This window comes from Canis lupus, chromosome 24, assembly GCF_003254725.2.
Source record: "Canis lupus dingo isolate Sandy chromosome 24, ASM325472v2, whole genome shotgun sequence".
Taxonomy (NCBI): Eukaryota; Metazoa; Chordata; class Mammalia; order Carnivora; family Canidae; genus Canis; species Canis lupus.
Genome location: NC_064266.1, coordinates 4887288 through 4913596, shown reverse-complemented (window position 1 = coordinate 4913596; position 26309 = coordinate 4887288). Strand labels below are relative to the sequence as shown.

Genomic DNA, 26309 nt, shown 5'->3' with positions numbered 1-26309 from the left:
GAAAAAATACATTTAAACCTGGGGATTATTACTCTACTTCTATCTGATAGATAGCATGTTGGAGATGCACTCAGTGCCCACCCCGTTCCCCTAACTGATTAGCAACACCTCCCAGCTTCTGGGTTGGCTGCTAACACCTCACAGCTGGCCAACTGCCTCCACAGACGGGTGCCATCTTGCTCTAGAGGTTACGTCCCTCCTTTTCTTGCCTCAATTGGGACAACCTGGTGGTGTGATGCACCTTCAGAGCTCCTCATGGATCAGGCTAAAGCTAGACCTTATATACGACCACTCAGCCCCTCCCCCTGCCTTGTCTCATGCGCCTTACTCCCCTTCTCCTCAAGCACTTCCCTGACCCACATTCTGCCTAGCCACACAACCAAAAACATGGCCTTTAATGCTTTACCTGACTTCAAAACACTTTCACGTGTGTCAGTGTACCTCAGTTTCCCAGCCTCCGAGTTAGGCAGTGCTTGTGTGTCTGTCCTAATTTTAAGGACACTGCTAGCCTCCTGCTGGGCACACAGCTGGGGCCTGATAAATGCTAGTCCCCATGCTTTTCCTTGCCTTCTGTACCCATCTTCTCAACCACTCATTCTTTTATATATTCTGCCTTCTTGTCCAATGAAACTAAAGCTACTGGTATGAATCAATTAATGTTGTCACACACTACAGGCACTGTAGCAAAGTTCCAGTCACCATAGAAGAGGGTAGATTGAGGGAGACAGAACCACAAAGTTTGGTTTATTTCTTATAAGCAAATAGGTGAAAATACACACAGGAAAGGATTTTTGTCAGTCTTTCACCTATACTCAGACTTCAGTGAGCATAAATAAGCCTGAGAACCAGTGGACCCACAGAGTAGGTAGTAGTTCCTGTTCTTATTACACCTTTATGTGCCTGAAACCTGGCTTCTCTGAGCTTTAGTGCAGTTATTCTATTTCTATGATATTGCTGGCCTTTAGTCAAGTTTTACAACATTTGGAATTAATGCCTTCTTGGGACTACACACAGAAGCACTTTGATATAGTATAAGCTACAATTTACTAGTCAGTCAATTTTTAAATGAACAGCTTTTAAAGGTTTTACTCACCTTGTTTGATACTTGAATATAATTCAGCCGGATGCTAACTTCATAGCCATCTTCGTGGACAGTAGCAGAGATAAGCTTTTAAAAAAGTATTAGAGAAAATTCACAAACATGCACATGGGACTTAATGTCCTGAGCAACAGCCAAGAAATCTTGAGGTGTTAAACTGCAAAATTAATCAAATATTTAATGAACTCAAAAGAAGGCAAGAAAAAAGAAACAAAGGAACAAAAACTAAGTGAAACAGAGTACAAACAGCAAAATAGTAGACACAAATTCAGCCAACTCTATAATTCCATTAATTGAAAATGAATTAAATTAACATTCCCATCAAAGAGTAGAGACTGCCAAACTGGGTAAGAAAGAAAGACCCAAATTAATACTCTAAAGAGACACACTTTAAGTTTAATCAAGCCATCTGGCTGGATGTCATCACCCAGGTGTCCTGAGGGGCCAGAACAAGGCCAAGTATCACAGTTGAGCAGCTTTCTTTGTAAGTATCAAGAGGAAATTTCTATCAAACAGAGGTCAGCAAATACTTTAAGGATCAGATAGTAAATATCTTAGTTTTTTTGGGCTTTTTATGGTCATTGCCATTGTAGCACGAAAGCAGTTATGGACAAGAAGTAAATCCAATAAAACTTGATTTACAAAACTGGGTGGCAGGCCTGATTTGCCCCACATCCCATAGTTTGCAGATGCCTGGATTAGGGCAGAGAATGAATAAACCACCAAAATAGATTATCAAAGGAAACTGAGCAATACTTGACAATGAAATAGCTTCAGTGTTGGCCTATTTGGTGGCAGAGGATCAAACGGTGATTTTCAAAGGTTCCTTCTAGTGTCATGACATATGGAAGAGGTCCTCTCACAGAGCTCTTTATAATGACTTGTAATGCTAGAAAAAGAGCATGGAACCCAGGGGCTGACAGACCCACTTCAAATTGTGAATCCCCTGAGACCTATCAGTGCAGTCCTGGGCAGGTCACCAAACTTCTCTGAGCCAGTTTCCCTGGGTGCCAAATAAGGCTTGTTCTGATTATCTACTGCAGCATAAAAAAACCACCCCAAACTTAGCAGCACTAAACAACAACCATTTTGTCAAGTTCATGGTTTCCAACAGGGCATAGCAGGGATAAACTGTCTTTGCTCCATGTGTCTGACACCTTACCTGGGAAAACTCAAATGGCTACAGCTAGCTGCATGATTGGAAGCTGGAATGACCTGGACTTCCATTACTCATCTGCCTGGCTCCTGAGCCAGGATGACTCAAGGACTGGGTTCAGCTATGGCTGCAGAGGGGTGCTCATACCTGGGCCATTCCATGGGGCTTAGGCTTCTCATGGCAGGGGGGCTGGGCTCCAGGAAGGAGCTTTGGAGGGGAGCTTGCCAAATAAGAGAGGAAGCAGTGCAGTCTCATAGGACCACACCTGGGGAGTCCCGTAGCCCAACTGCCTGCCACAAGCCCATTCACATTTGAGGTGAGAAGACAGTGACTCTACTCTTTGAAGGGAAGACTACCAATGAATTTGTGGCCATTAAAAAAAAAAAAAAAAAAAAAAAAACGCTGCAAAGGTAATATTCCTACCTTGTAGGTTTGTTATGAGCACTTGAGATGGATGAACACAATGCATATAGTGAGGGCATCGTGAAATGGCAACTCTTATGATTACTAATGCTGCTAATATAGACTGGATTGACATTTGGCTAGGCTGAATTCTTCTGGGTTTTTGTTTTTGTTTTTGTTTTAGCTCTGAGCACCAGAATCTCCATAGAATGGGGCCTCTAAAAGCATGTAATGTTCACAATTTACTATCTTAGGTCAGGTGCCCAGAAGCAGACTCTGAGACAAGGTTCATGTGCAGGTGATTTGTTAAGGCGGCGCTTGCAGGGGAGGACAGTAAGCAAGGCGGAAAGCAGGACAGGAAAGGGAAAAGAGCCAAGTAAACTGCAGTTTCAGATGAATTCAGTGGAGGAGAACTACAGCCTGATCTCATGGGACTCTCTGGTGTGGAAATTCCATCCAGAGCTCACCCACCTTTCCCATTCTGGGTTCTGCAATCAAGGCCCGGAATTCAGGGTTGTTCTGAGCATAAGACCTGAGGTGGGCAGAGATATGATCCAACTGTTTTCTCCAGTATCCTAAAGAAAAAGAGAAACCCATCCTCATGGATAAGTCTTCTGAAGCCAAGAGAGAAAAATGCCCATGTGCAACATGCATTCTCAGAGAGGTTATTTTCCTTTGCCAACTTTGTGATAATTTTTACTTACTGAAACTCAACTATGTACCAGAATAAGTTCCATTTTGGTTCCCAGGGTTTTTTTTTTCCCACACATAATTAACCAGAAAATATTACAGAATCTCCAAATAACATATTTTGATGGCCACACTTGGGGTCTTTTTCTTTTATTCTTTTAAAATTAACCATATTGAGGGGTGCCTGGGTGGCTCAGTCGATTAAATGTCTTCCTTCAGCCTAGGTCATGATCTCAGAGTCCTGGGATCAAGCCCTTAGGGCTCCCTGCTCAACAGGGAGTCTACTTCTTCCTCTCCCTCTGCTTCTCCTCCACCACTCATGCTATTGTCATCTCTTCCTCTCTCTCTCAGATAATAAATAAACAAAATCTTTTAACAAATAAAATTAACCATATTGAGATATAATTTTTAAGTGTACAGATTGAGTTTCAGCAAGTGTATATACCCTGATCAATATGAAGGACACTTCTATCACTCCAGAAAACTCCCTTGTGCCCCTCCACAGTCTGCACAGGGCTTGAAACACATTTGAATTCATTCATTGCTACCAGTTGACACTTGGGAGATTTTGCACAACTCTGGATTTCTGGTCTCTCATATGCAAGAGATAAACATATAGGAAATGTCTAGAGCAGACAAATCCATAAAAACAGAAAGTAGATTCGCAGTTGCCAGGCATCTGGGAGAGGAGATGTGGGGAGTGATTGCAAAAGGAATACTGGGTCTACTTTTGGAGTAATGAAAATGTTCTGGATGTAGAGTCATGATGCTTCTGTACTGCTATACTAAATATCACTGAATTGTACACTTTAAAATGGTTAAAATGGTGAATTTTGTTGTGTGAATTTAGAATGGTAAAAAAAAAAAAGATAATGGCAGATAGCTATAATGACACAGACTAACAACATTTCTACTGTAAGAGTAGCAATCCATACATGCCATTTGATGTACGGACTAGACAATGGAGCTATGAGTCAAAACATCAGAGTCCTGGGGCACCTGGGTGGCTCAGCTGGTTAAGCAGCCAACTCTTGCTTTTGGCTCAGGTCATGATCTCAGGGTCCTGGAATGGAGCCCCACGTCAGACTCTATGTTCAGTGGGGAGTCTCTCTTTCAAGTGGGGAGCTTGAGAATTCTCCCTCTTTCTCTCTCTGCCCCTCCCCACTCTCTGAAATAAATAAAATCTTTAAAAATTTTTTATTTTTATTTTTAAAGATTTTATTTATTTATTCGTGAGAGACACCCAGAGATAGGTGGAGAGATAGAGGGAGAAGCAGGCTCCCTGTGGGGAGCCCAATGTGAGACTTGATCCCAGGACCCTGAGGGACGCTCAACCCCTGAGCCACCCAGGTGCACCTAAAATTTTTTTAAAAATAAAAACATCAGAATAGTAAAAGTTTAAGAGCTATATAATACAAAGGAAAAATTACCTAAAGAAAAACAGTGGAATTTACTTCTTCTGTATAGAAATAAATCTAAAGGAAGAAAAAATGCAATTTTCTCTCAAAGAAAGAGGGAGATACCCCCTGACAAGAATGTATACCTTTTCCCTCACCTCTTCCTGGGCTGACGGCTGTGAGGAGAGGTTTATGGTCACTCATTTTCTCCTGCCTCTGCTTCTGAGAAGCCATTTCCAGTTCCTTTTTGGCTAGCAGAGTGCCAGATGGGTAGAACAGTCCAGTAGTCTGTGTGCTCACGTTCTTCCAAGTCCCAGCATTAGGTCTGGATAAAGGAACCCTTGGGGACTGCCAGGCAGATTGGGGCTATAAGCAAGGCAGAAAACATAAAATACTGGAATAATTTAATTAATTCTTCATATTACTTATAGAAAAGAATTCTATCAGAAGTAAAAATATCCCCAAGAAACTGCACTTTGAATTAAAAAGAGGTTTTCAGCCCTTGCCTTACCTTCCTTGCTTCTGTCTCTCCCAGCAACTCCCAGTCTGATCCATAAAGCCAGCCTCATCTGCTCAGACATTTTACTATCTCAAATTCAGCTAATCAACTGAACTGATATTCTCTGTCTTGCTGCCTGAGGCCTGAAAGAAATCTAACCTCTCACTTCTACAATCCAATGGAGCATAGACTTTACTATTCATCCACATGCAACCACTGGTCACCAATATTTTCTCTGAGATGCTTCTGCGCCTGGATGTGGGAACTTGAGAGGACCATCATGTAAGGTTACGTAGGTTGTACACTGCACAACATCACTGCTTCTAAAGGAATACCATTCACATGGTGGGTATTATATATTTGTGAATTCAGTAGGACAATTTTTCTGGTAGATGAAAGAAAATGTCTTTCTTACAAAATTAGTATATTATGATCAATTTCCAAAAATCGCAGTCAAGTGTCTTGAGGAAAGAACCCTCTGTCTCCTTTGCACAAAGGTTCCACATGGGCTATTGCAGTCTCAGGATCCATAAATCTCAGTCTGGGTTAAGAAGGGCTATAAGCCCCCTAAAAATGAATGCACAGCTGCTGAGTACATGTGCATCCTCTTTAATAACTATCAATCTTCAAATTCTTCTAATGAACAACTAAAAAAGAAACCTGAAAAGACTTTATGTAGCTTAGAGAAATTTACAAAAGGCTAATACCAAGCTGGTTAGAGATTAAGTCCTTCTGAAAATAACCCTGTAAGATTTTCCTTAAACTGTGCGCTGTTGTAATAAATGGCAAAAACAATTTATTACGCTTGATACAAGTTTTCTAAAATATAAAAGATCAGGAGCAAAGTTCCTGGTAAGCCACATATGAAATTCACGAGAAGTATATTTGTATCATGTATTTTAAATCCAATTCTCCCTCGTGACATTATATTGATTTACATTATTTATATTATTAGTCTTGCAGATGCAATTAGACCTCAGTCTACTACAGATCAATCTTTGGATTCTGAAGAAATCACTCAAGTGTTTAAAACCTAAATTGATCGAATTTATGTACACATCTCATCGAGAATCCAAGTGAAAGGTCTATGTGTTTTGGCTCTCTTTCCCCAGGTTTGATCCACAAGGCAGAGTAAACAAATTCAGGGTTTTAAGGTATTTCCCTGGCACCAGTGCTTACTACAGTGCAGGCCTCACCTCAGCAAAAGGGCCAAGTTCTCCAGCAGCTAGATCCAGGCTATTGTCCAGGCTAAGTCTTCCCAAGGACTTTACATAAATACCACAGGAACCACAGAATCGGGCAGATGGGTGATTGCTGGCCCCACATTTAGGGCAAACAGAATAGCAAGCAGAAACGCCCAGCTAGAGGACAGAAAATATTTTTACACTTTCATAAATATTAGAGTCCTAATTTTCCCACGTAAATTATTCTCATACCATACGATCACCAGCCACCAAAATAACATACGCCTATACCCCTGACTCTGCAAGTCTACCTTCTAGAACTTATTCTACATATGGACAAGTACACAAAGAGGTATATTTAAGACCATTCCCTGCAGGATTGTGGTCTTAGAGAAAATAACTGGAAACAACCTAAATGTCCAGCAATAGGGGATGGCCCAAATGTATCATAGTACATACAGATGGTGGTATATTATGGAGCACTAAGAATGAGGTTATTAACAAGGTATGGTTCTAGGTGAAAAGAACAGGATCAGCGTTTGTATGAAACTACTAGTTTACTTATTAACACACTGAATGGCTCAAAGAACACTTACACGCTAGGTAACAGTTAACTGCTTCTGGGGTAGGCTCTGTGAGCCTGGGATGAGAAGGGAGTTTAACACTTCACATGAAAACTGTTGTATTATTTACATGCAACGATCAAATAAATGACTTTCAGTGTTTCATTGAAAAGGTAAGGGGTGCCGTGCCTGGGCAGCTCAGTGGGTTAAGCATCTGGCTCTTTGTTTCCGCTCAGATCATAATCTTAGGGTCCTGGGATCGAACCCAATGTTGGGCTCCACGCTCAGTAGGGAGTCCGCTTGAGGATTCCCTCTCCCTCTGCCCCTCTCCCAACTCTCATGTTTTTTCTCTCTCTCTCTCACTAAAATAAATAAAACTTCTTTTTTAAAAAAGCAAGTAGATGATCCATAAAAGAAGAACTGTCAAGAGTCAACAAATGCTTGAAAAACTTTAACCTCAAAGAAATGCAAAGCAAAATAGCAATGAGAGCCTTCCCAATTTAAGAGAATTATCTCTGTCTCCAGATTCTTAGGTAAATAGGTGCTAATATTCAAATCCCAAGAAGTGATTTCTGCAAGGTGGGGGAAGAGGAGGAGCCTGGCTCTCTCTAGGGTAGTGGTGAGACCTCAGTACCAAAAAGCTCAGATTTAAAATACCCACCGTGGCTCCACACGAGTCACAGAAGTAAGCCTCCCGGCGATTCCTATGACCATACTTGGAGCAGGAAATTGTCTCCCCTTTCTGAATGGGAAGAGAAGGGGCTTTATCTTCACTGTGCGTGGGCTGATGAACACAATGGCATTTATCAATAGGCAGATCAATACTATATTCTGCAATTCCCCTCTGAGTCCAGGGGGAAAAAGCCCCAAATCAATGCAAGCCCTGGAAATAAGGAATTTTTGCCCCGAAAGAGTAGTAAAACTATGATGAGCTTCACCAACTAATAAATTAATATAAAGAAGAGACATTCAGCAAGTCGATGCCTCACACATCTTGATATTCCTCAGTATCTTTAATACCAAAGGTAGCAAGCCTTTCATTAATTTACCACAACGATATTTATAAAAGAAAGAATGTAAGCAGACCTAAGTTCTACCTAAGGTGTCACAATTGAGGTTTATCTTCTTTCCTTTAGGGCTCTGGTTTCCACCTGGAAATGTGAATTTTTATTTTCCATCCCTGACACGTGAAAAGAATTTTATTTTGGGGAGAGAGAGAGAATTGTGTCATGAGAATTTCTGAAACTTTGTTAGGTAGGCCTGGATTAGAATCTGCTCCTGCAGGGATCCCTGGGTGGCGCAGGTTTAGCGCCTGCCTTTGGCCCAGGGCGCGATCCTGGAGACCCGGGATCGAATCCCACGTCGGGCTCCCGGTGCATGGAGCCTGCTTCTCCCTCTGCCTTTGTCTCTGCCTCTCTCTCTCTCTCTGTGACTATCATAAATAAATAAAAATTAAAAAAAAATCTGCTCCTGCTACTTACTGCCTAGGAAGAGACTTTCTCATCAGATAAAGGAAGATTAGAGTATTCATCACTGCTATGTGATCATCTATTATGTGTAGACACATAGTGCCGAGCACTGCTCCTCTAACCTCACATCAAACCAAAGGACAGATCTGTGAGGTGGGCACTATCACCACCTGTGTTTTACAGAGGTTGGAAACTGAGGCATGGAGAAGGTGAGATCCAACATTTGACCTCAGGCCATCTGATTCTAAAGCCTGCCCTTTATCCATGCAACCTCTTCAATACAAGAGCCTCTTCACAGGTCTGTAGGTGGGGTTCAGATGCTTCAGGGCAATTAAGTATGGAGGGATGCTTAGCATAGGGGCAGGCTCCATAGACCAGCTTCCCTTCTTTCTCTTGCTTTCCACAGATCCCGATTTCTTTTTTTTTTTTTTTTTTTAGATCCCGATTTCTTTAAGAGAAAGAACTATACTTCACATTTTCCCCCCCATCAATATAGTACCTTGTACCTTTGCACATGGGAGACACGCAAATAGTTACTGAATTAATGAATCAATGAATAACTGATACAATTGATAACTGCCACATATTCCACATACAAAACTAAGAATGTCACCAGGGAAGATGTTTTTCTAAGGACCATTTTTCCTCCAAGACTGATATTTTGGTCAACTTTTTTTTGCCTAGCTATATCCTGTTTTACTCGAGGGACTGGTCTGTTATTCTAAAACAGACATCTATCCAGAAAGATAGAATGAAGATCTCTGTTTGTATATACTTACCCTTATCCCATTTCTGTGCAATTAGCGAGAGACTCCTTAGGGCAAATCAAGAGATAAATGCTTTGCACACTTTGCTTCAGACTTAAATTTCAAATGTATCCTCCTGCTGCAACAGGGTTTTGATATAAAACTTGCTGACCTGGGTTTCTAAATATAAAGCCTTCAGATCTTTTATTTAAATGCATCTATTGTTCAGGGCACATGGGCAGTTCAGTCAGTTAAGCATCCAACTCTTGATTATAGCTGAGGTCATGATCACAGGGTTGTGAGATCAGGCCCTGCATCAGGCTCTATGCTTAGTGTAGAATCTTCTTGAAATTCTTTCCCTCCCTTCTCCCTCCCCCTGCTCATGCCCAACCTCTCAAAAATAAATAAATCAATGAAATCTTTAAAAAAAATGCACCTACTGTCCAAGTGGATTTTTTTAAACAGCATTGCTTTAAAGAAAGAAAAGTTATTTTATTCCATTCATATTAATGCTGCTAAATAAAGAATAGACATAGGTATCAGACTGAATATGCATTGTTACTTCTATGGCACTTTAATTATATATACTCTCATTGTGACATCCAAACCCTGATACACCATCCAAAGACAAATCAAATCCTGAAAAATCAACTTTGTAATTGTTCCGGAAACCATTTTGCTGATAGGTGAGACCCAGAAACAACTACATCTCTGATGAGTAGTAAAATCAACTTAAGAACATATTCACTACTGTCTCAATTTCAAAAAACAACATGGCACAGTCAGTAAAGACATACTTGACCATGAATGAAATATGAGAGGGTCCACTTCTCCACCAGCTGTTACCAGCCTTCCATGAAAAATTATTAAATGATATTGTAAGAAATTGCTGATTTTATAGAATCCCCCCTAGAGTTAAGACTTTGAAAAAAATTTTGTGTTGGTGAATATATAAAGTGCTCTCCAGATTTAGAAATGTTGCTTTCTGTGTCTCTCTCCAACCTCTCACTTCTTTCCTCCTCTGCAAATTACATTTCTTCATTATTTGACACTGGACATTCAGCAGCCACCAAGTATAGGTCTGGTCCATGTGGTCTACCTACCTGCTGTGATGAAGGCAGGGCCCCCTCACAGGTGACACAGTATTTCAAGTAAGCTGGATTCCCTGTGCCACAGGTGTGGCAGACTACTTTCTCCTTGGAAACAAAGAATAAGAAACACATTTTTCTCTAAGCCAATAACTGTGCAAAGAAATCATCGAGCAGTCTTTTCAATCAGCCAGCTATGGACCCTATTTTAACACCCAGACCTTGATATTGGATTGGCTTAGGAATTACTACAACATAAAGAGTGTCAGACAAAGGAAAATCTTTTTTTTTTTTTTAAGATTTTATTTATTTATTCATGACAGACGCACAGAGAGCGAGAGGGGGGGAGAGAGAGAGAGAGAGAGAGAGAGAGAGAGGCAGAGACACAGGCAGAGGGAGAAGCAGGCTCCATGCAGGGAGCCCGACGTGGGTCTCCAGGATCACACCCCAGGCTGAAGGTGGCGCTAAACCACTGGGCCACCAGGGCTGCCCGGAAAATCGTTTTAAAAGCAACAAAACCCAAATAGAACTGAAAATGGGTATTCATTTGGCCTCAGGAAGGCAAACAGAAAATTCTGCATCAATTTTGTGTGTTTTTTGTGTCCCCCCCTCCCCACAATGTGGGAAACATGATAGCATTCCCACTCTCCATCTCATGGCTCGAACAATCAACAGAAAAGCCCAAGACTAGCAAAAGCTTAACTATGTGTTTATGAGTAATCTTGTAAACAGCCCATGGGACTTCATGTTAATGAATTTAGGTTTGCTCTGTAGTTTCTCACCCAGAAATGCAAAGATGAAAAGACTGTCTTAGAAAAATGAATGGTTAAGTGCAGCTTTCCAAGTTAGGAAATTGAGGATAAGAGGAAGGAGGAAAGGAAGGAGGAAAAGAAGGAAAAAAGAAGAAGGGAAAAAAGATTAAAATAGTCTAACTAGAGTTCAGCTATCAGAGGTTTGCTAGTACCTGTCAAGTGGCTGGACTACTCTGCACTATCAGGATATTATCCCCCTTAAACTATCAATGATCAGTGACACTCAAAGGTTCCTTTCTACTCCAGTGCCTATGTTTTCCAGGTGTTCTGACACTAACATCATGTGTTCTGAAACTATACAGGCAAAGATGATGATCAAGAGAAAGTCCAGCTTGTAGGGTTTTAGTTCCAATGCCACTAAGTAGGCTATGAAGTTCCCAGACTTTCCAAGGTTGGTTAATTTCACTCTAGCAGAAGTCTCCAAGTTCTTGCAATTCCAAGAACTTCTAACATGCAAATGGCCGACTAACTGCTATTCAAAATGGCAGAGGACCAGAGACTTAATCTCAGTGGGTCCTGACAATCCCTGGTTCCAGCATTCTTCAAAGTTCCTTAAAGTCTCTGTAGCATAATCTGTAATTGCCAGAGCTTTTCTGTGAGATTTAGGGTTGTGGTCTTCCTAAAGACTCAAAAAAGATCTGGTGACACTCAGACACTCATTGAGAAGTGAATCAAACTCCCTGTCCCTGTGTTAAAAAAAAAATACTGGCATCAAACAAAAATAATAAAGCTGGGGGATCCCTAGGTGGCTCAGCGGTTTAGTGCCTTCCTTCAGCTCGGGCGTGATCCTGGGGTCCCGGGATCGAGTCCCACATTGGGCTCCCTGCATGGAGCCTGCTTTTTCCTCTGTCTCTCTCTGTCTCTCATGAATAAATAAATAAAATTTAAAAAAATAATAAAGCCATTGATGTAGGAAATATTCTGGCAAGACTGTAAACCAGTAATATTGCTTACTTATTAAGTCCAACAGCTTACCTCACGATGCTCACTCTGATAGGTCCCACAATCCAAAATTAGTATATCCCCACATGGTTAACATTTCTGTGTGTGTGTGTGTGTGTGTGTGTGTGTACAATGAGAACATCTAAAATCTACTCCCAGCAAATTTCCAGTATACAAAGATGGATATATTAATTAGCTCGACTGTAGTAATCATTTCACTATGTACATGTATATTAAAACTTTATTTATTTATTTATTTATTTATTTATTTATTTATTTATTTATTTAGAGAGGGAGTGAGCAGGGGTGGAGGCAGAGGGAGAGAGAGAATCTTAAGCAGACTCCACACCCAGCCAGAGCCTGATGTGGGGCTGGATCTCACAACCCTGAGATCATGATCTGAGCCAAAATCAAGAGTCAGATGCTTAAACGACTGAGCCACCCAGTGGTTAAAATTTTTATTTAAATGAACTATTAACATTTTTATTTAAATAAACTATTTTTAAAATTAGCATGGCATAACTTTGCCTGATCCAAACTCTACCCTATCCCAATCCTGCCTTGCAAATTCCCTTTTAAATTTTTTTAACTAATGAACTTCATTTCTTAAAGCAATTTTAGGATTATATCGAAATTGAGCAGAAATTACAGGGATTTCTCATATATTTAGTTCCTGTTCCCACACATACACAACCTCCCCACTACTAACATCCTACACCAGGATGGTACATTCATTACAACCAGTGAACCCACAGGGACACATTGCCACCCTGTGGGGTTCACTCTTGTCAAACTCTCTTTTTAAAAAATCTGCTGCACCCAAGTGCAGCACTAAAATCTTGTAAACACCTTTCCTTGCCTTCTCTCTTCCAAGATACTATTAAGACAGTCAAAGTGGCAGACTACCTTATAGCTTCAGGTTCAATAAACATAGCCTTCTTGGCCAAGAGGTGTTTCTAATGGTTTTCTTGGTGACTTTTTGACACCATGTCATGGCTCACTTCCTTGAAAACCATGACCCACAGATAGAAATAATTTTATATCATAATCACTACGCTCACAGATGACTTGGGATCTAGGTCCCTATCAGACTACCTTAAAGAGAATGCTAAACATCTGTGCCGAGGACCCCTTTTTAAGAATCAATACCCATCTGAGTGGCTCAGTCAATGGAGCATCTGCCTTTGGTTCAGGTTGTGATCCTGGGGTCCTGGAATCTGGCCCCATCAGGCTCCTTGCTCAGTGGAGAGTCTGCTTCTCCCTCTGCCCCCACCTCATCCACTCTCTAGAGAGCTCTCTCTAAAATAAGTAGATAATATCTTTCAAAATAAAAAATAAAAAAAATAAGAGGGTCAATACCCTCATTTGCTACCTCATCAATTTGTAATGGGTCTAGTTGAATAGTTCTAAGCAATTTAGTGGACCCAACTTAGTTATTGGGATATAATTTTTCCTTACAAAGTAGTTGGGAGATGAGAACAATTTTCTAATCTCCCAAATGATAAGCTTTGACGAAATTAAGTGAGGGAGAATGTCATAGGTCATTGCAAACTTCATCTCAAAGTGGATATTGTAAGTTACCAAGCTAACCTTCTGCTTGATGTAGAGCTGTGGTTATACTGGCTTTAGCACCATATCATTGTTGTGAGAGGTGGGAGATCTTATAAGGAGGTAAATGTCCCAGCCATGTGAATTATCAGATCTTTTTCAGGAATGACTTCAAGAGGATTCCAGCTCTAAGGCTCTCAGATTCTAGGAACCCAGTATGACTAGAGAGCTGGAGATATACTATATGTGCTAGTTAGAGCCCAAAGGAAATTGATGATCTCTTGGTAAAGTAGAGCCCATGTGTTCTGGTGAAATGAGAGATGCTCAAATTAATTTTCAACTTTAAAAATGGCCAGTGGGATACATTTGTTTAACAAACAAAACAAAACAAAACTTGAGGCATCTGGGTGGCTCAGTCTGTTGAGCATCTGACTCTTTGTTTCAGCTTGGGTCATGATCTCAGGGACATGAGATCAAGCCCTGCCTCAGGCTCCACCCTCTACAGGTCATCTACTTAAGATTCTCTCTCTCCCTCTCCCTCTGCTCCTCCCCTCCACTTATGTGCACATGCATATGCACTCTCTCTCTTAAATAAATAAATCTTAAAAAAAATAAAGAAAACAAAACAAAATCAAATCTAAATGTGTGAATACATATGGATGTTTCTGTGCATCCAGAAAAATACATAGAAGGATATTCACTATCATCAGTTATTTCAGGAGAATAGAAATAGAGGTGGGTGGGGAAATGATGCACTTCTTTGTATATCTTTAGACTATTTCACTTGTTAACAAAAATCAGAGAATATTTTAAAGTACAAAATCCTCTCTTCTGAAATACAGGCACCTGTGCTAGTGAGTAAATGGAGAAACTTCTGCTACTATAGTTTCTAATCCTGGCAGCAAAAAAGAGATATATCTGATATGTATTCCCCAGTGTTGACAAGGCCTTTAAATCAACAGAAGAGGGATGCCTGGGTGGCTCAGTGACTGAGCGTCTGTCTTTGGCTCAGGGCATGATCCCGGGGTTCTGGGATCAAGTACCGCATCAGGCTCCCTATAAGAAGCCTGCTTCTTCCTCTGCCTATGTCTCTGCCTCTGTCTGTCTCTCATGAATAAATAAACTCTTAAAAAAATAAAATAAATCAACAGAGGATAAGTCTGCACCAGTGGACTGTTGGCACGAAGAGGATGGATGGTGCTCCATGTACTCCATGGAGTGAGATGAAGACTGACACAGAAACAGCTAGGAAAGTCTTCAGTAGGCCCTGCTGGTACATTGGGGAAGGTAAGGCTGTTGGCTTCTGTGGACAACAGGTATTTCCACGGACTTCATTGGTGGTTCTCTGAGTGAGAATGTTATCTAAAAATCTTTGCCCTTGTAAGACCTGGAAAAGCCACTAGGATAAAGATTCTCAGCCCAGCATTTCCAAATAGTTGTCCTTCTGTGAATAGAAGCAGCAATACTGATTGTCTTGCTATAAAGAAAAATGAGGCATTCCCCTTTAAGATCAGATGTTACAGTGATAAAAGTCTCTATAAAAAATCAGGTCTGATTAAATCCTGTCCCTGTTTTCAACCCTTCAGAGTGCAATGGGAGAAATCGGAGCTGTTAAGTACGGTAGAGAAGGAGCCATCTTGCACAACTTCCAGCACCTCCAGCATTTCTGCTGCTCAGCAAAACCAAACTCCTTCAAAGTTTTGAAGCACAACCTCAGTTTCTAGACTCTGTACATCTTCCTGGAACACTCTCTTGCCCCCACGTCCCACATACACACATGAGAAACTTATCTTTGTCCCATCCCTTCCCCATCTGGCAAATCCTTGTGCCTCCCACAATATCCACCAGGTGACACTTCATCTTCAAAGCTATCCCTGGCCCCAGCCCCTGATAAGAGTTAGTAAATTCTTCCTCTGTGCCCCCACTCACCCACCATGAGTGCCACCTCCACCACTGCATGTATAGGCAGGCACAGGGCAGTGGGTCCAGGGATCAGAGTCCAGCAGATGTAGGGTACAGAGGCCTAGAGAGTGGTCCAGGAAGCAGCATGTTGGGGAAAAGTCACAATCAAAGGTATCTTTGAAAAATCCCGTTAGCACCTGAGGGTTCACACTGCAGGTGTAAGGCAGAATCCAGATAAATAGCAGGAAGCAGAAGGAAGGTTCATGGCTGTGCCATGGTGAGGGATGCCAGCAGCCTCGGACTAGGCCCAAGTGTCTGAGAGTCCTGGAGGCCTGGCCTAGCTACCACTCCTTCCTCAGACCCCTTCCCTCGATCTTCCCTGTTCAAGGGACCCTAAAATGGATATCCAGAGATTATCCCTCAGGCTCATGCCACTCCCTATTCTACCCATCTAACAAAAAGATTAGTAAATTTTCATCTACCTGACCCTGACCTAGCCAGTTCTTCAAAATCTCATTTCTGAAGGCCAACATTGCTTGGAATACGTAAAATAAAACCTTTCAGATTGAAGGGAAGCTTGGAGGTAGAAGAAAAAGAGGACTTCTCCTTTCTCTCATAAACTTTAACACCTTTTCCTGTATGGGAATCCACAAAGTCATTTTAGGAGTGTTACAGTTCCAGTTGTACATTAAATCTATGCATTCCCCTTATTACTAAAAACTCTTGCTTTTTAATGCTTCAAACTCTCCTTATTTAATCTATTTTATCCTATTGTGACATTTGCTTGAGATTAAAGGGGAAGTGACTGGGACTATAAATTGAAAAATCAAGAAAAGATACAGTTGTACATTTAATGATTCTACCAAAAATATTTTTGTGGTATGACATTGTCTAGCAAAGTTTTTTGCATGTATATGATGATGATACTTAACTTTTTCTTTTTCTTCCTTTTTTTGGATACTTAAATATTTCATCCACGGGACTAGCTGTAATCATTCTTTTCTACATAACAGATTCCCACAATCAAAGGCAAATAACAGCATAAAGCAACTTTAAGGACAAGATTAAAAGTTCTTAACTGCAATACTAATTGCAATGTTCAAGTTTAAATATATAAGGTAAAAAAAAAATCTAAGTTAGCTGTATGCATTTTGCCCTCCAAATCCATTCAGGAAACATGTGTCTGTGTATCTCTCTTAACAATTATAGATCCTTTGGCAGTAAAACTCTTGGGCAGCATACCTTTCCAAAAATTAGGGTGGATTTTAGTATTCACTGATACTAGCTTATCAATTGTTCACCAACTCCACCAGCTTACATATGAGTTTCTATACATTTTATTCATATTTTTACTGAATCACATTTCATTACCTTCAAGCGGAGGCTGGCCTGTGGCTGCAGCTGCAAGGTAAGGGAGGCCTCACACACCACACAGATGGGAGTGTTCGTGGGCACCATGCTTCCACACTCTGCACATAAGCCCATCTGCACAAAGAAAGACGTTTGTCTTTGGAGGCAAAAACTGAGGTATAAGTAGATCTTTGATTTAATTTGCTTTTGTAAAAAATGTCTCAAAGTAATTATCTTTATTCTTATTTTTTTCTATTGTGAATAAAAACGTGTTAATTGTGGAAAATAGAGGTATAAGAAAAAAAGAAAAAATATCTCACAGTACAATGGAGTCAGGAAGCCCACAAATCCTCTCTCCACAAAGCAATTATAAAGTTGGATAAAACTGTCATTTCAGATTCAACAACTATTCCAGATTCTGAAAGTCACCAAAGGTGCACAACAAACTGAAAAGTGGTGAATTTCATACAAGAACACTACAAGTCGGGTGCTTGGGTGGCTCAGGTTAAGTGTCTGCCTTTGGCTCAGTGGGACTCATGATGAGAGGTCCTGGCACTGAGCCCCACATAGGGCTCCTTGCTTCTCCCTCTGCCCCTCACCCTACTGCGCTCTCTTGCACAGTCTCTCTCTTTCTTAAATAAGTAAAATCTAAAAGAAGAAGAAAAAGAAGAAGACGACAACGACGACAACGACGACGACGACTACAACTCTATGTGGTTCCTGCTTGTGGCTGTTCCCATCCTCTAGCTCTGTCAGTGTGGTAGCTTCTCTGGGGCAGGACAAGCTGTGAAACCAGCAGCTTCATAGCTGCTGCGGGGCAGGGCTCACTTGATTTGGAACACTGTTAAGATGACAATCTCAATGGCAAGCAAACAGGGAGGGCCGGTGGCTCCGGTAGCCTGAAATCCTCATCCTGTTGGAGGCAACCAGCCAAGGATTTAACAGGGAGTTCCAGGAGGTAAGTCAAATATAGGGGGCTTGATAAGCTTCCCACACACCTTTAGTTGACTGGAGGATATGCATATGTATAGTATAAACCAGAGGGGGCACTAACCACACATCTCTGGCTGGTGCAAGGAGTTCAGCATAAAAGTAAACACTGAGGCAGATTTGAAAACAGTCTAAAGCTTGAATGTTCAACCCTCCTCCTGCTCCCTCTGCCCCTCCTTCTGTTCTCTAAAATAAATATGTATATTTTTAAAAATATGTTTTATTTATTTATTTGATAGAGAAAGGGCACGAGCAGGTGGAGTAGGAGAGGGAGAAGCAGACTCCCCAGAGGGAGCCCAATGTGGGACTTGACCCCAAGAACTGGGATCATGACACGAGCCAAAGGTACATACCCAACTGACTGAGCCACCCAGGTGCCCAAATAAGTAAATCTTTAAAGACAACTGTCAAGCAAGAAATCTACATCTAGTAAAACTGTCCTTCGAAAGAGAATGCAAAATAAATATTCTCAGGTAAACAAAGACAGAGAGAAATGGCTAGCAGATGTGCCTTTAGTAATGAAGTCTGCCAGGCTGAAAATAAGTGATGTAGATATAACCTGAGTTCATGGGAAAGAAATGAAGAAATGAGAGCCCAGATTTGATAAATATGTGAGTAAATATAAATGGGTACATAACCATTTTTTCTCATCTTTAAATGACATATAACATTGTATTTTCAGTTTATAACATATACAGATGAGATATATATATATAACAGAAAAGATAAATGTGAGGAAATGGGAGTATGGCTAGTGCCCATTGGATGGCAGAGAAATTCAACTGAGGTGACCCAGACCCAAAGTGGCAAACAAAAAGCAAAAAACGGGGGGAGCCCAGGTGGCTCAGCGGTTTAGCGCCACCTTCAGCCCAGGGCGTGATCCTGGAGTCCCACGTCTGGCTCCCTGCATGGAGCCTGCTTCTCCCTCTGCCTGTGTCTCTGGCTCTGTGTGTGTGTGTGTGTGTGTGTGTGTGTGTGTGTGTGTGTGTGTGATAAATAAATAAATAAAATCTTAAAGAAAAAAAAGCAAAAAACTGGGTACAATAAAACCTGTTTGAAAATCTCCCTCCAGGGAGCTGATAGAATACACTAGAAGCCACGTGCAGGTATGCTGCTGAAATTTGCTGGCCAACTGCCCACTGGGATGCCTGAGGACCATCTGGAAGCTGGCTGGGGTGCCAGTGAAATACACCAGGAAGCTGTTCATGGGATGCCACCAAAATGCAATGGGGCTCAGCACAACTGGTTCTTGCAGGTTAGCTGAGCACCGTCAGAGCAAAAAGAGAGGAAAACACACCAGAACCAGAAAGAAAAGCCAAGCCTGCAGTGTCCCTGTAGGAGCAATGTTCCTCTATGAAAAAAATTAACACCTAGCTAGCCGGCACAGGAGAAATGTTTGATGGGTCCAGCTCCAGTACCTGTTGCCCAGTACCCAAGGCAAGGCAATCAAGGGTGGATTTGATGAAGGGTGGATTTGGATTTGTAAGGTGCACCTCTGCATCTGTCTGATGAGACTCTGAGTGTCTTGGATCTAGGAGCCTATGAGTAGGCTCCACCCCTTTGAATCCCAGGAACCCAGTTGAGAGCAGGACACAATAAGCAGCCAATAAAGAGTCTAAATTACAAAGCTGTTTATATATTATAGCATATTAAATATTATTTGGGGGGCAATATAGATGTTTTAAAATTTGTCATTTGAAATATTTATAAGCTCTGATAACTTTCTTCCTGAAGAAACAAAGAAAGTTCTGAAAATCTGTTTTTGGAGGTGCTGGGTGGCACAGTTGGTTGAGCATCCAACTCTTGGTTTGACTCAGGGGTATAGGATCGAGTTCTGCATTGGGCTCTGTGCTTATTAGCACAGAGTTGGCTTGGGATTCTCTATCTCCCTCTCCCTACTCCAAGCTCATGCTCTCTTTCTCTCTCTAAAATAATAAATAAAAACTTTGAAAATCTGTTTTCAGGCAAGTAAAAAATAAATTTGCCCAAATTGATGGTTCATATTTTATTTTCTGTAGCATCTTCTTCATGAAGTTCAAACTGTGATATAGTAAATTAGCTTCAACAGTCTTGAGCAATAAAATAGAACAAATTATTTTAAAAATATCCATTTAGATTCTGACCCTTTACTTGAAGATTTAACTTGATTCTAGAGCCCTAGACTTAAATTCACCAAAATTAGTGGCTTTTTCTTAATAACTATCTTTTTATTTTTTTAAAGATTTTATTTATTTATTCATGAGAGACAGAGAGAGAGAGGCAGAGACACAGGCAGAGGGAGAAGCAGGCTTCCATGCAGGGAGCCCGAGGTGGGACTCGATCCCAGGTCTCCAGGATCACGCCCTGGGCAGAAAGGTGGCGCTAAACCGCTGAGCCACCCCAGCTGCTCATCACAGATCCTTTTATGTCATTTTGTAAATCCTACTCCAAAAAAACCCGCAAATTTCAAGTGCATAAAAGATAACACATTTTGGTGAAGGTTTTGATTTTTAGCTGAGTATCTTTTCTAACTATAAACTCACTGGTAGGATAATACCAATTATTATCTACACTAAACAGCCAAAAATTTTTAACTGATCAATCTATAGGTTATACAAACAGCATCTTTGGACAAAATTATATATCTTATGTATATACAGACTTATTATTAGTACTTCTATTTATTTCTGGAATAGAAATGTTACCATACCCAGGTTATAAACTAAATATCATGTAAGAAATATATATTTATCCATGCACACATCAGTGAAACAAAAGGTTTTAGTATCCTTCTCAGCCTATGTTTTTGCAAGGCCACCAAAAGAAATAGCATTGCAAACAAGGTTTTCCATTCCTAAATGGAAACTAAGGCAACTTAGTTTCATTTCTTAAGTAAGACACTGGACAGTAAGAGATTAATCTGCCAGTAATTTTTTCAACAAGTATTTATGATTATGGATCATGTGTGCCAGGCACTATGCTACTGCTCCTACTGAAGATTAGATAAACCAATGAAAGAAGTTTTTATGGATTTTGCTGCTCACCTGAGCTCCTTCTGGGGGTGGGAGACGACAGCCAAATATGGGTGGGACAGGAGAGCCACATTCTTGACAGAAGCGAGCAAAGGGGTCAGATGGACGAGGGGCCAGGCACTGGGCACACCTACAACAAAATAGATTCCTGATTGGCCATGTTCTGATGGGTTCACATTAAGAAGTCAGGTGAAAATCTAAGAAGTTTATCAGCAGCCTTGATCCCACTTCTGACTCATCCTATCACGTTGGATTTGGCATGTGTGAGGATGAGCCTCCCAAATTCCAGTGAAGCTTACATTAACCGCAATTTTCTGACTTCCTTCCTGACCTGTGAGCTCAGTGTAAGCAACAAATCTTGCCTGACATGCTGGAAGACTACTCCTTAACCAAAGAAGATATACAAATGGCCAAGAAACACATGAAAAAAATGTTCAACATCACTTGTCATTAGGAAAATACAAATCAAAACCACGATGAAATTCCACTTTATATCTATTAGGATAGCTATGAGAAAAATAGAAAATAACAAGTATTGGTGGAGAAATTGACACCCTGTGCACTTCTGGTGGGAAGTAAAATGATGCAGCTCCTTGGGAAACAGTTTGGTAGTTCCTCAAAAAGTTGGGACACATGGGGATCCCTGGGTGGCGCAGCGGTTTAGCGCCTGCCTTTGGCCCAGGGCGCGATCCTGGAGACCCGGGATCGAATCCCACATCGGGCTCCCGGTGCATGGAGCCTGCTTCTCCCTCTGCCTATGTCTCTGCCTCTCTCTCTCTCTCTGTGTGACTATCATAAATAAATAAAAATAAAAATTAAAAAAAAAAAGTTGGGACACAGAATTACTACAAAATTGGAATTCCAGTCCCAGGTAAATACCCAAAAGAATTGAAATCAGGGACTCAGATACTTGTACACTGATGTTCATAGCAGCATTAATCACAATAGTAAAAGGTGGTAACAACTCAAGGAAACAAGATGAGTGGACAAATTGTGGTATATACATAATGGAATGAAATTCTGGCACATACTACAACATGATGAACTTTGAAAATATTATCCTAAGTGAAGTAAGTCTGACACAAAAGGATAAATATTGTCTGATTCTACTTATGTAAGGTAACTAGAAAAGGCAAATTCATAGAAACAGAAAGGAGGACAGAGGTTACCAGGGGCTGGAAGGACTGAGTAAAGGAGTTATTGCTTGAGGGGAACTCAAATGACTTTTGTCATTTGTTTGGAATGACAAAAAAGTTCTGAAAATGGATGGTGGTGATGGTTGCACAACACTGTGAATGCTAGTGAATTGTATACTTAAAAAAGCATTAAAATTTTAAGTTTTATTCATGTATATTTTATCACAATAAAAGGGCCTCAAAAGTAATTGATTATATCAAATAAAAGTAAATAATGTATATGTATAATAAATATAAAAGTAATAATGTATTGTGGGGTTCATAGTATTTGTAGAAGTAAAATGAATGACCACAATAGCAAAAAGGCTACTGTTACTCGGTGCCTGGAAGTATACTATCATAAGGTTCTTATGCAATATACAATGTGGCATATCCACTTGAGGATAGGCTGTGGTGAGTTAAAAATATGTATTAGAAACCCTAAAGCAGCCACTAAAAACAAAGCTATAGCTAACAAGCTAACAAAGAATATAAAATAAAATGGAATCATGAAACATACCCAATTAATCCAAAAGATGGCAGAAAAAAAGAAAAGGCAATAAAGAACAGATAAGATGAATAGAAAACAAATAGCATGGTGGTTGATTTAAATTCAAACATATCAATAATCAGAATAAATATACTCTTAACACCCCAATTAAAATGCAGAAATTGTCAAGTTTTTTTAAAAATGAAGCCCAACTAGATGTTGCTTAAAAAAAAAAACAACTGAAAAACATATACATTAAAAGTAAAAGGATGAAAAAAGCTAGACCATGCAAATACTAATCAGAAGAAAGCAGGGTGGCTATGTTAATAACAGACAAAATAGACCCTGAGCAAAGAGGATCACCAGGGTTAAAGAAGGTTATTGCATAACGATAAAGAGGTCAACTCAGCAAGAGGACATAAGAATTCAAAAGGTTTATACATAATAATATAGCTTAAAAGTACATGAAGCAAAATCCGATAGAAAGTAACGATAAGTTGACAAATTCATTATTATAGTCATAGATTTCTCAATGACTGATCAAGCAATAGACTGAAAAATCAATAAAGATAGAGTATAAACAGTACCATCAACCAACTTAACCTAATTGACATTTACAGAATACTCACTCTAGCAAAATGCACATTCTTTTCAAGTGTACATGGAACATTCACCAATCAAATCATACAATACATACGTACTCTGATCAAAAAAGGAATTAAATTTGAAATAAATACCAAAGGATATAACGAAAATCCCCAAATGTGTGGAAATTTAATACTTTCAAATAACCCAAGGATCAAAAAAGAAACAAGGATAGTTAGAGTTTACTCTGAATTAAAATGAAAACAAAACAGGGGCACCTGGCTGGCTCAGTCAGTAGAGCATTCAGCTCTTGATCTCAGGGTCATGAGTTCAAGCCTCACATTGGGCATGGAATCAACTTAAAAAAATAAAAAAATAAAACTGAAATGAAATGAAAACACAACATGGCAAAGATAGGGGCTAATGCAGAGGGGGAAATGCAGAGTTCTAAATGTCTATATTACAAAGAAGAAAAGCTTCAAATGAATGACTTTATCTTTTTTTTTTTAATTTATTTATGTTAAGGCTAATTTTTTTATTTATTTATGATAGTCACAGAGAGAGAGAGAGAGAGAGGCAGAGACACAGGCAGAGGGAGAAGCAGGCTCCATGCACCGGGAGCCTGACGTGGGACTCGATCCCGGGTCTCCAGGATCGCGCCCTGGGCCAAAGGCAGGCGCTAAACCACTGCGCCACCCAGGGATCCCTGAATGACTTTATCTTCCACATTAAAGAAATTAGAAAAAGAAGAGCAGGGGTGTATTGGTTTCAGTTCAGGTCCTGATCTCAGGGTCATGAGGTTGAGCCCCGTGTCCAGCTCCACCCTCAGTGAGGAGTCTGCTTCAGATTCTCTCTCCCTCTGCCCCTGGCTCCTGCTCTCTTACTCTATCTCTCAAATAAATAAGTCTTAAAAAAAAAGAAAGAGAAGAGCAAATGAGACTAAAGGTTCACTAAAAAAGAAATAGATAAAGCTAAACAGACTTCTATTAAACAAATTTAATATGTAGTTTATTTTTATTTTTTTTTTAAGATTTTATTTATTTGTTCATGAGAGACAGAGACAGGCAGAGGGAGAAGCAGGCTCCACGCAGGGAGCCCGACATGGGACTCGGCCCTGGGTCTCCAGGATCAGGCCCTGGACTGAAGGCGGCGCTAAACCGCTGAGCCACCCGGGCTGCCCCAATATGTAGTTTAAAATCTTCCTTAAAAGAAAACTCTGGACCCCAGTACCTTCAGTGGTGTACCCTACCAAACACCTAAGGAAAAAATAATACAAATTCTAGACAAACACAGAAAATTAAAGGAGAGAGAATACTTGCCATCTCATTTTGTGAACCCAAAATTACCCTGATACTAAAATCAGACAAAGAAATTATAAGGTGTGAAAACTACAAACCAATATCCCTCATGCATATATATGCAAAAAGTTCTTTATAATTTAGCAAATCAAATTAAACATTATGTAAAATAGATAATACTTCAGGTGAGATTTGTCTCAGGAATGCATGGTTGATTTAAAACTTGAAAATCAGAGGTGCCTGGGTGGCTCAGTCACTTAAATGTCTAACTTCAGCTCAGGTCATGATCTCAGGGTCCTGGAATTGAGCCCTGCATCTGGCTCCATGCTCAGCAGGGAGCCTGCTTGTCCCTCTCCCTCTCGCTCTCCCTTTGCCCCTCACCCAGCTCATGCTCTCTCTGTCCCTCTCTCTCAAATAAATAAACAAAATATTTAAAATAAAATAAAATTTGAAAATCAACCTTTGTAATTTACCACATGAACAAAAAAAGAAAAATCATATGATCACTTTAATAGGCAAAGAAAATACTATAGACAAAATCCAACATCTAGTCCTGATTTAAAAAAAAAACCAAAAACAAAACCTGTCAGCAAGGTCGGAATAGGAGAAAATTTCCTTAATCTGAAAGGTCAACAAAAAATCTAGAGCCAGAGCAGCCCAGGTGGCTCAGAGATTTAGCACCACCTTCCACCCAGAGTGTGATCCTGGAGATCTGGGATCGAGTCCCACGTCAGGCTCCCTGCAAGGAGCCTGCTTCTGCCTCTGCCTGTGTCTCTGCCTCTCTCTCTCTCTCTCTCTGTGTGTCTCTCATGAATAAATAAATAAAATCTTTTTAAAAATCTACAGCCAACATCATATTTAATGTTGAGAAATGGAATGTTTTCTCCCTAGGTTCATGAAAAAGGCAAGAATGTCCATTGTCATCACTTCTATTCTAAATTTACTGGATGTTCTGGCCAAGTCAGTAAGTCAAGAAAAAAAAAAAAGAAAAGAGATCTGTATATATGTTCTAGCTGCAGAGAAGGAAGAATATATGGCTTGCACAGCACCTTAGGGGAGGGAAGAATATATGAATAGGTAATATTTCCATCCAGTTGGCTTTAGGGTCCTGAGGAGTAGAGAAGAATGACATTGGGGAGGTCTGGATGGATCTAAGTTGTGTAGGACTTCCCTGTAGATAAATTACTGATCCCCCACCTACTATTCCCCAGTATGTAATAACTAAGGCATCTAAAGCTTTAGAACTAGTCAGTGCACTTTCCACTCAATACCATTTCTTACCCTCTAATCTTACCTGATCTTTAACAAAGCATTAGTAATTCTAAGGAAAATCTCTATCTTATTGTGCTTTTTCATAACTTTTAAATAAATCAGTTTATACAGGAAGGAAGGGGGGAGGGAAGGAAGAAAAGAAGGAAGGTAGGTCCATATAGAAAATGAAGAAGTAAAATAATTGCCTTTATTTACAGGAGAGGGGTGCAGGGCTAGCTCAGTCAAAAGAGCATTCAACTTTTGATCTCAGGGTTGTGAGTGTAAGCCCCATGTTGGGTGTAGGGGTTAAATAAATAAACTTAAAAAATATATATTTGTAGGTGACCTAACCACCTATATATATAATTCTACAGACTACCAAAAAAGCCAAAAGAATGAGTGAGCCTAGTAAAGTTCCAGGATATAAGAACACTACACAAAAATCCATTATATATTCCAGCAATAAATAATCAGAAATTTACACTTTAAAAGCAATGCCATTTACAACGGCATGAAAAAAATATGAAATACTTTGAAATCAATTTGACAAAGGTGTATAAAACCTGAGCACCGAAAACCACACAACACTGCTGGAAAAATTAAGGAAGATCTATACAAACGAGGAGATACTCCATTTTTCTGGACTGTAAAGACTCAAAATT

At 40.2% G+C, this 26309-nt stretch overlaps 1 protein-coding gene across 34 annotated transcripts in view; it reads right to left on the bottom strand.

The window, feature by feature from the left end:
• Positions 1-26309, bottom strand: part of DZANK1 (double zinc ribbon and ankyrin repeat domains 1) — a 110843-nt gene that overhangs the window by 55187 nt on the left and 29347 nt on the right. For 16 of the 34 annotated variants that reach the window (XM_035705720.2, XM_035705726.2, XM_035705723.2 and 13 more), the window contains 9 exons: positions 20861-20978; positions 16869-16982; positions 15529-15618; positions 10309-10401; positions 7652-7774; positions 6440-6604; positions 4891-5110; positions 3129-3232; positions 1094-1168 (listed from right to left, as the gene is read on the bottom strand). In XM_035705720.2, coding sequence (XP_035561613.2) covers positions 1094-1168; positions 3129-3232; positions 4891-5110; positions 6440-6604; positions 7652-7774; positions 10309-10401; positions 15529-15618; positions 16869-16982; positions 20861-20978 — 1102 coding nt within the window. The remainder of the gene's footprint in view (positions 1-1093; positions 1169-3128; positions 3233-4890; positions 5111-6439; positions 6605-7651; positions 7775-10308; positions 10402-15528; positions 15619-16868; positions 16983-20860; positions 20979-26309) is intronic. The other 18 variants (XM_035705721.2, XM_035705735.2, XM_035705722.2 and 15 more) reach the window with 17 other exon arrangements.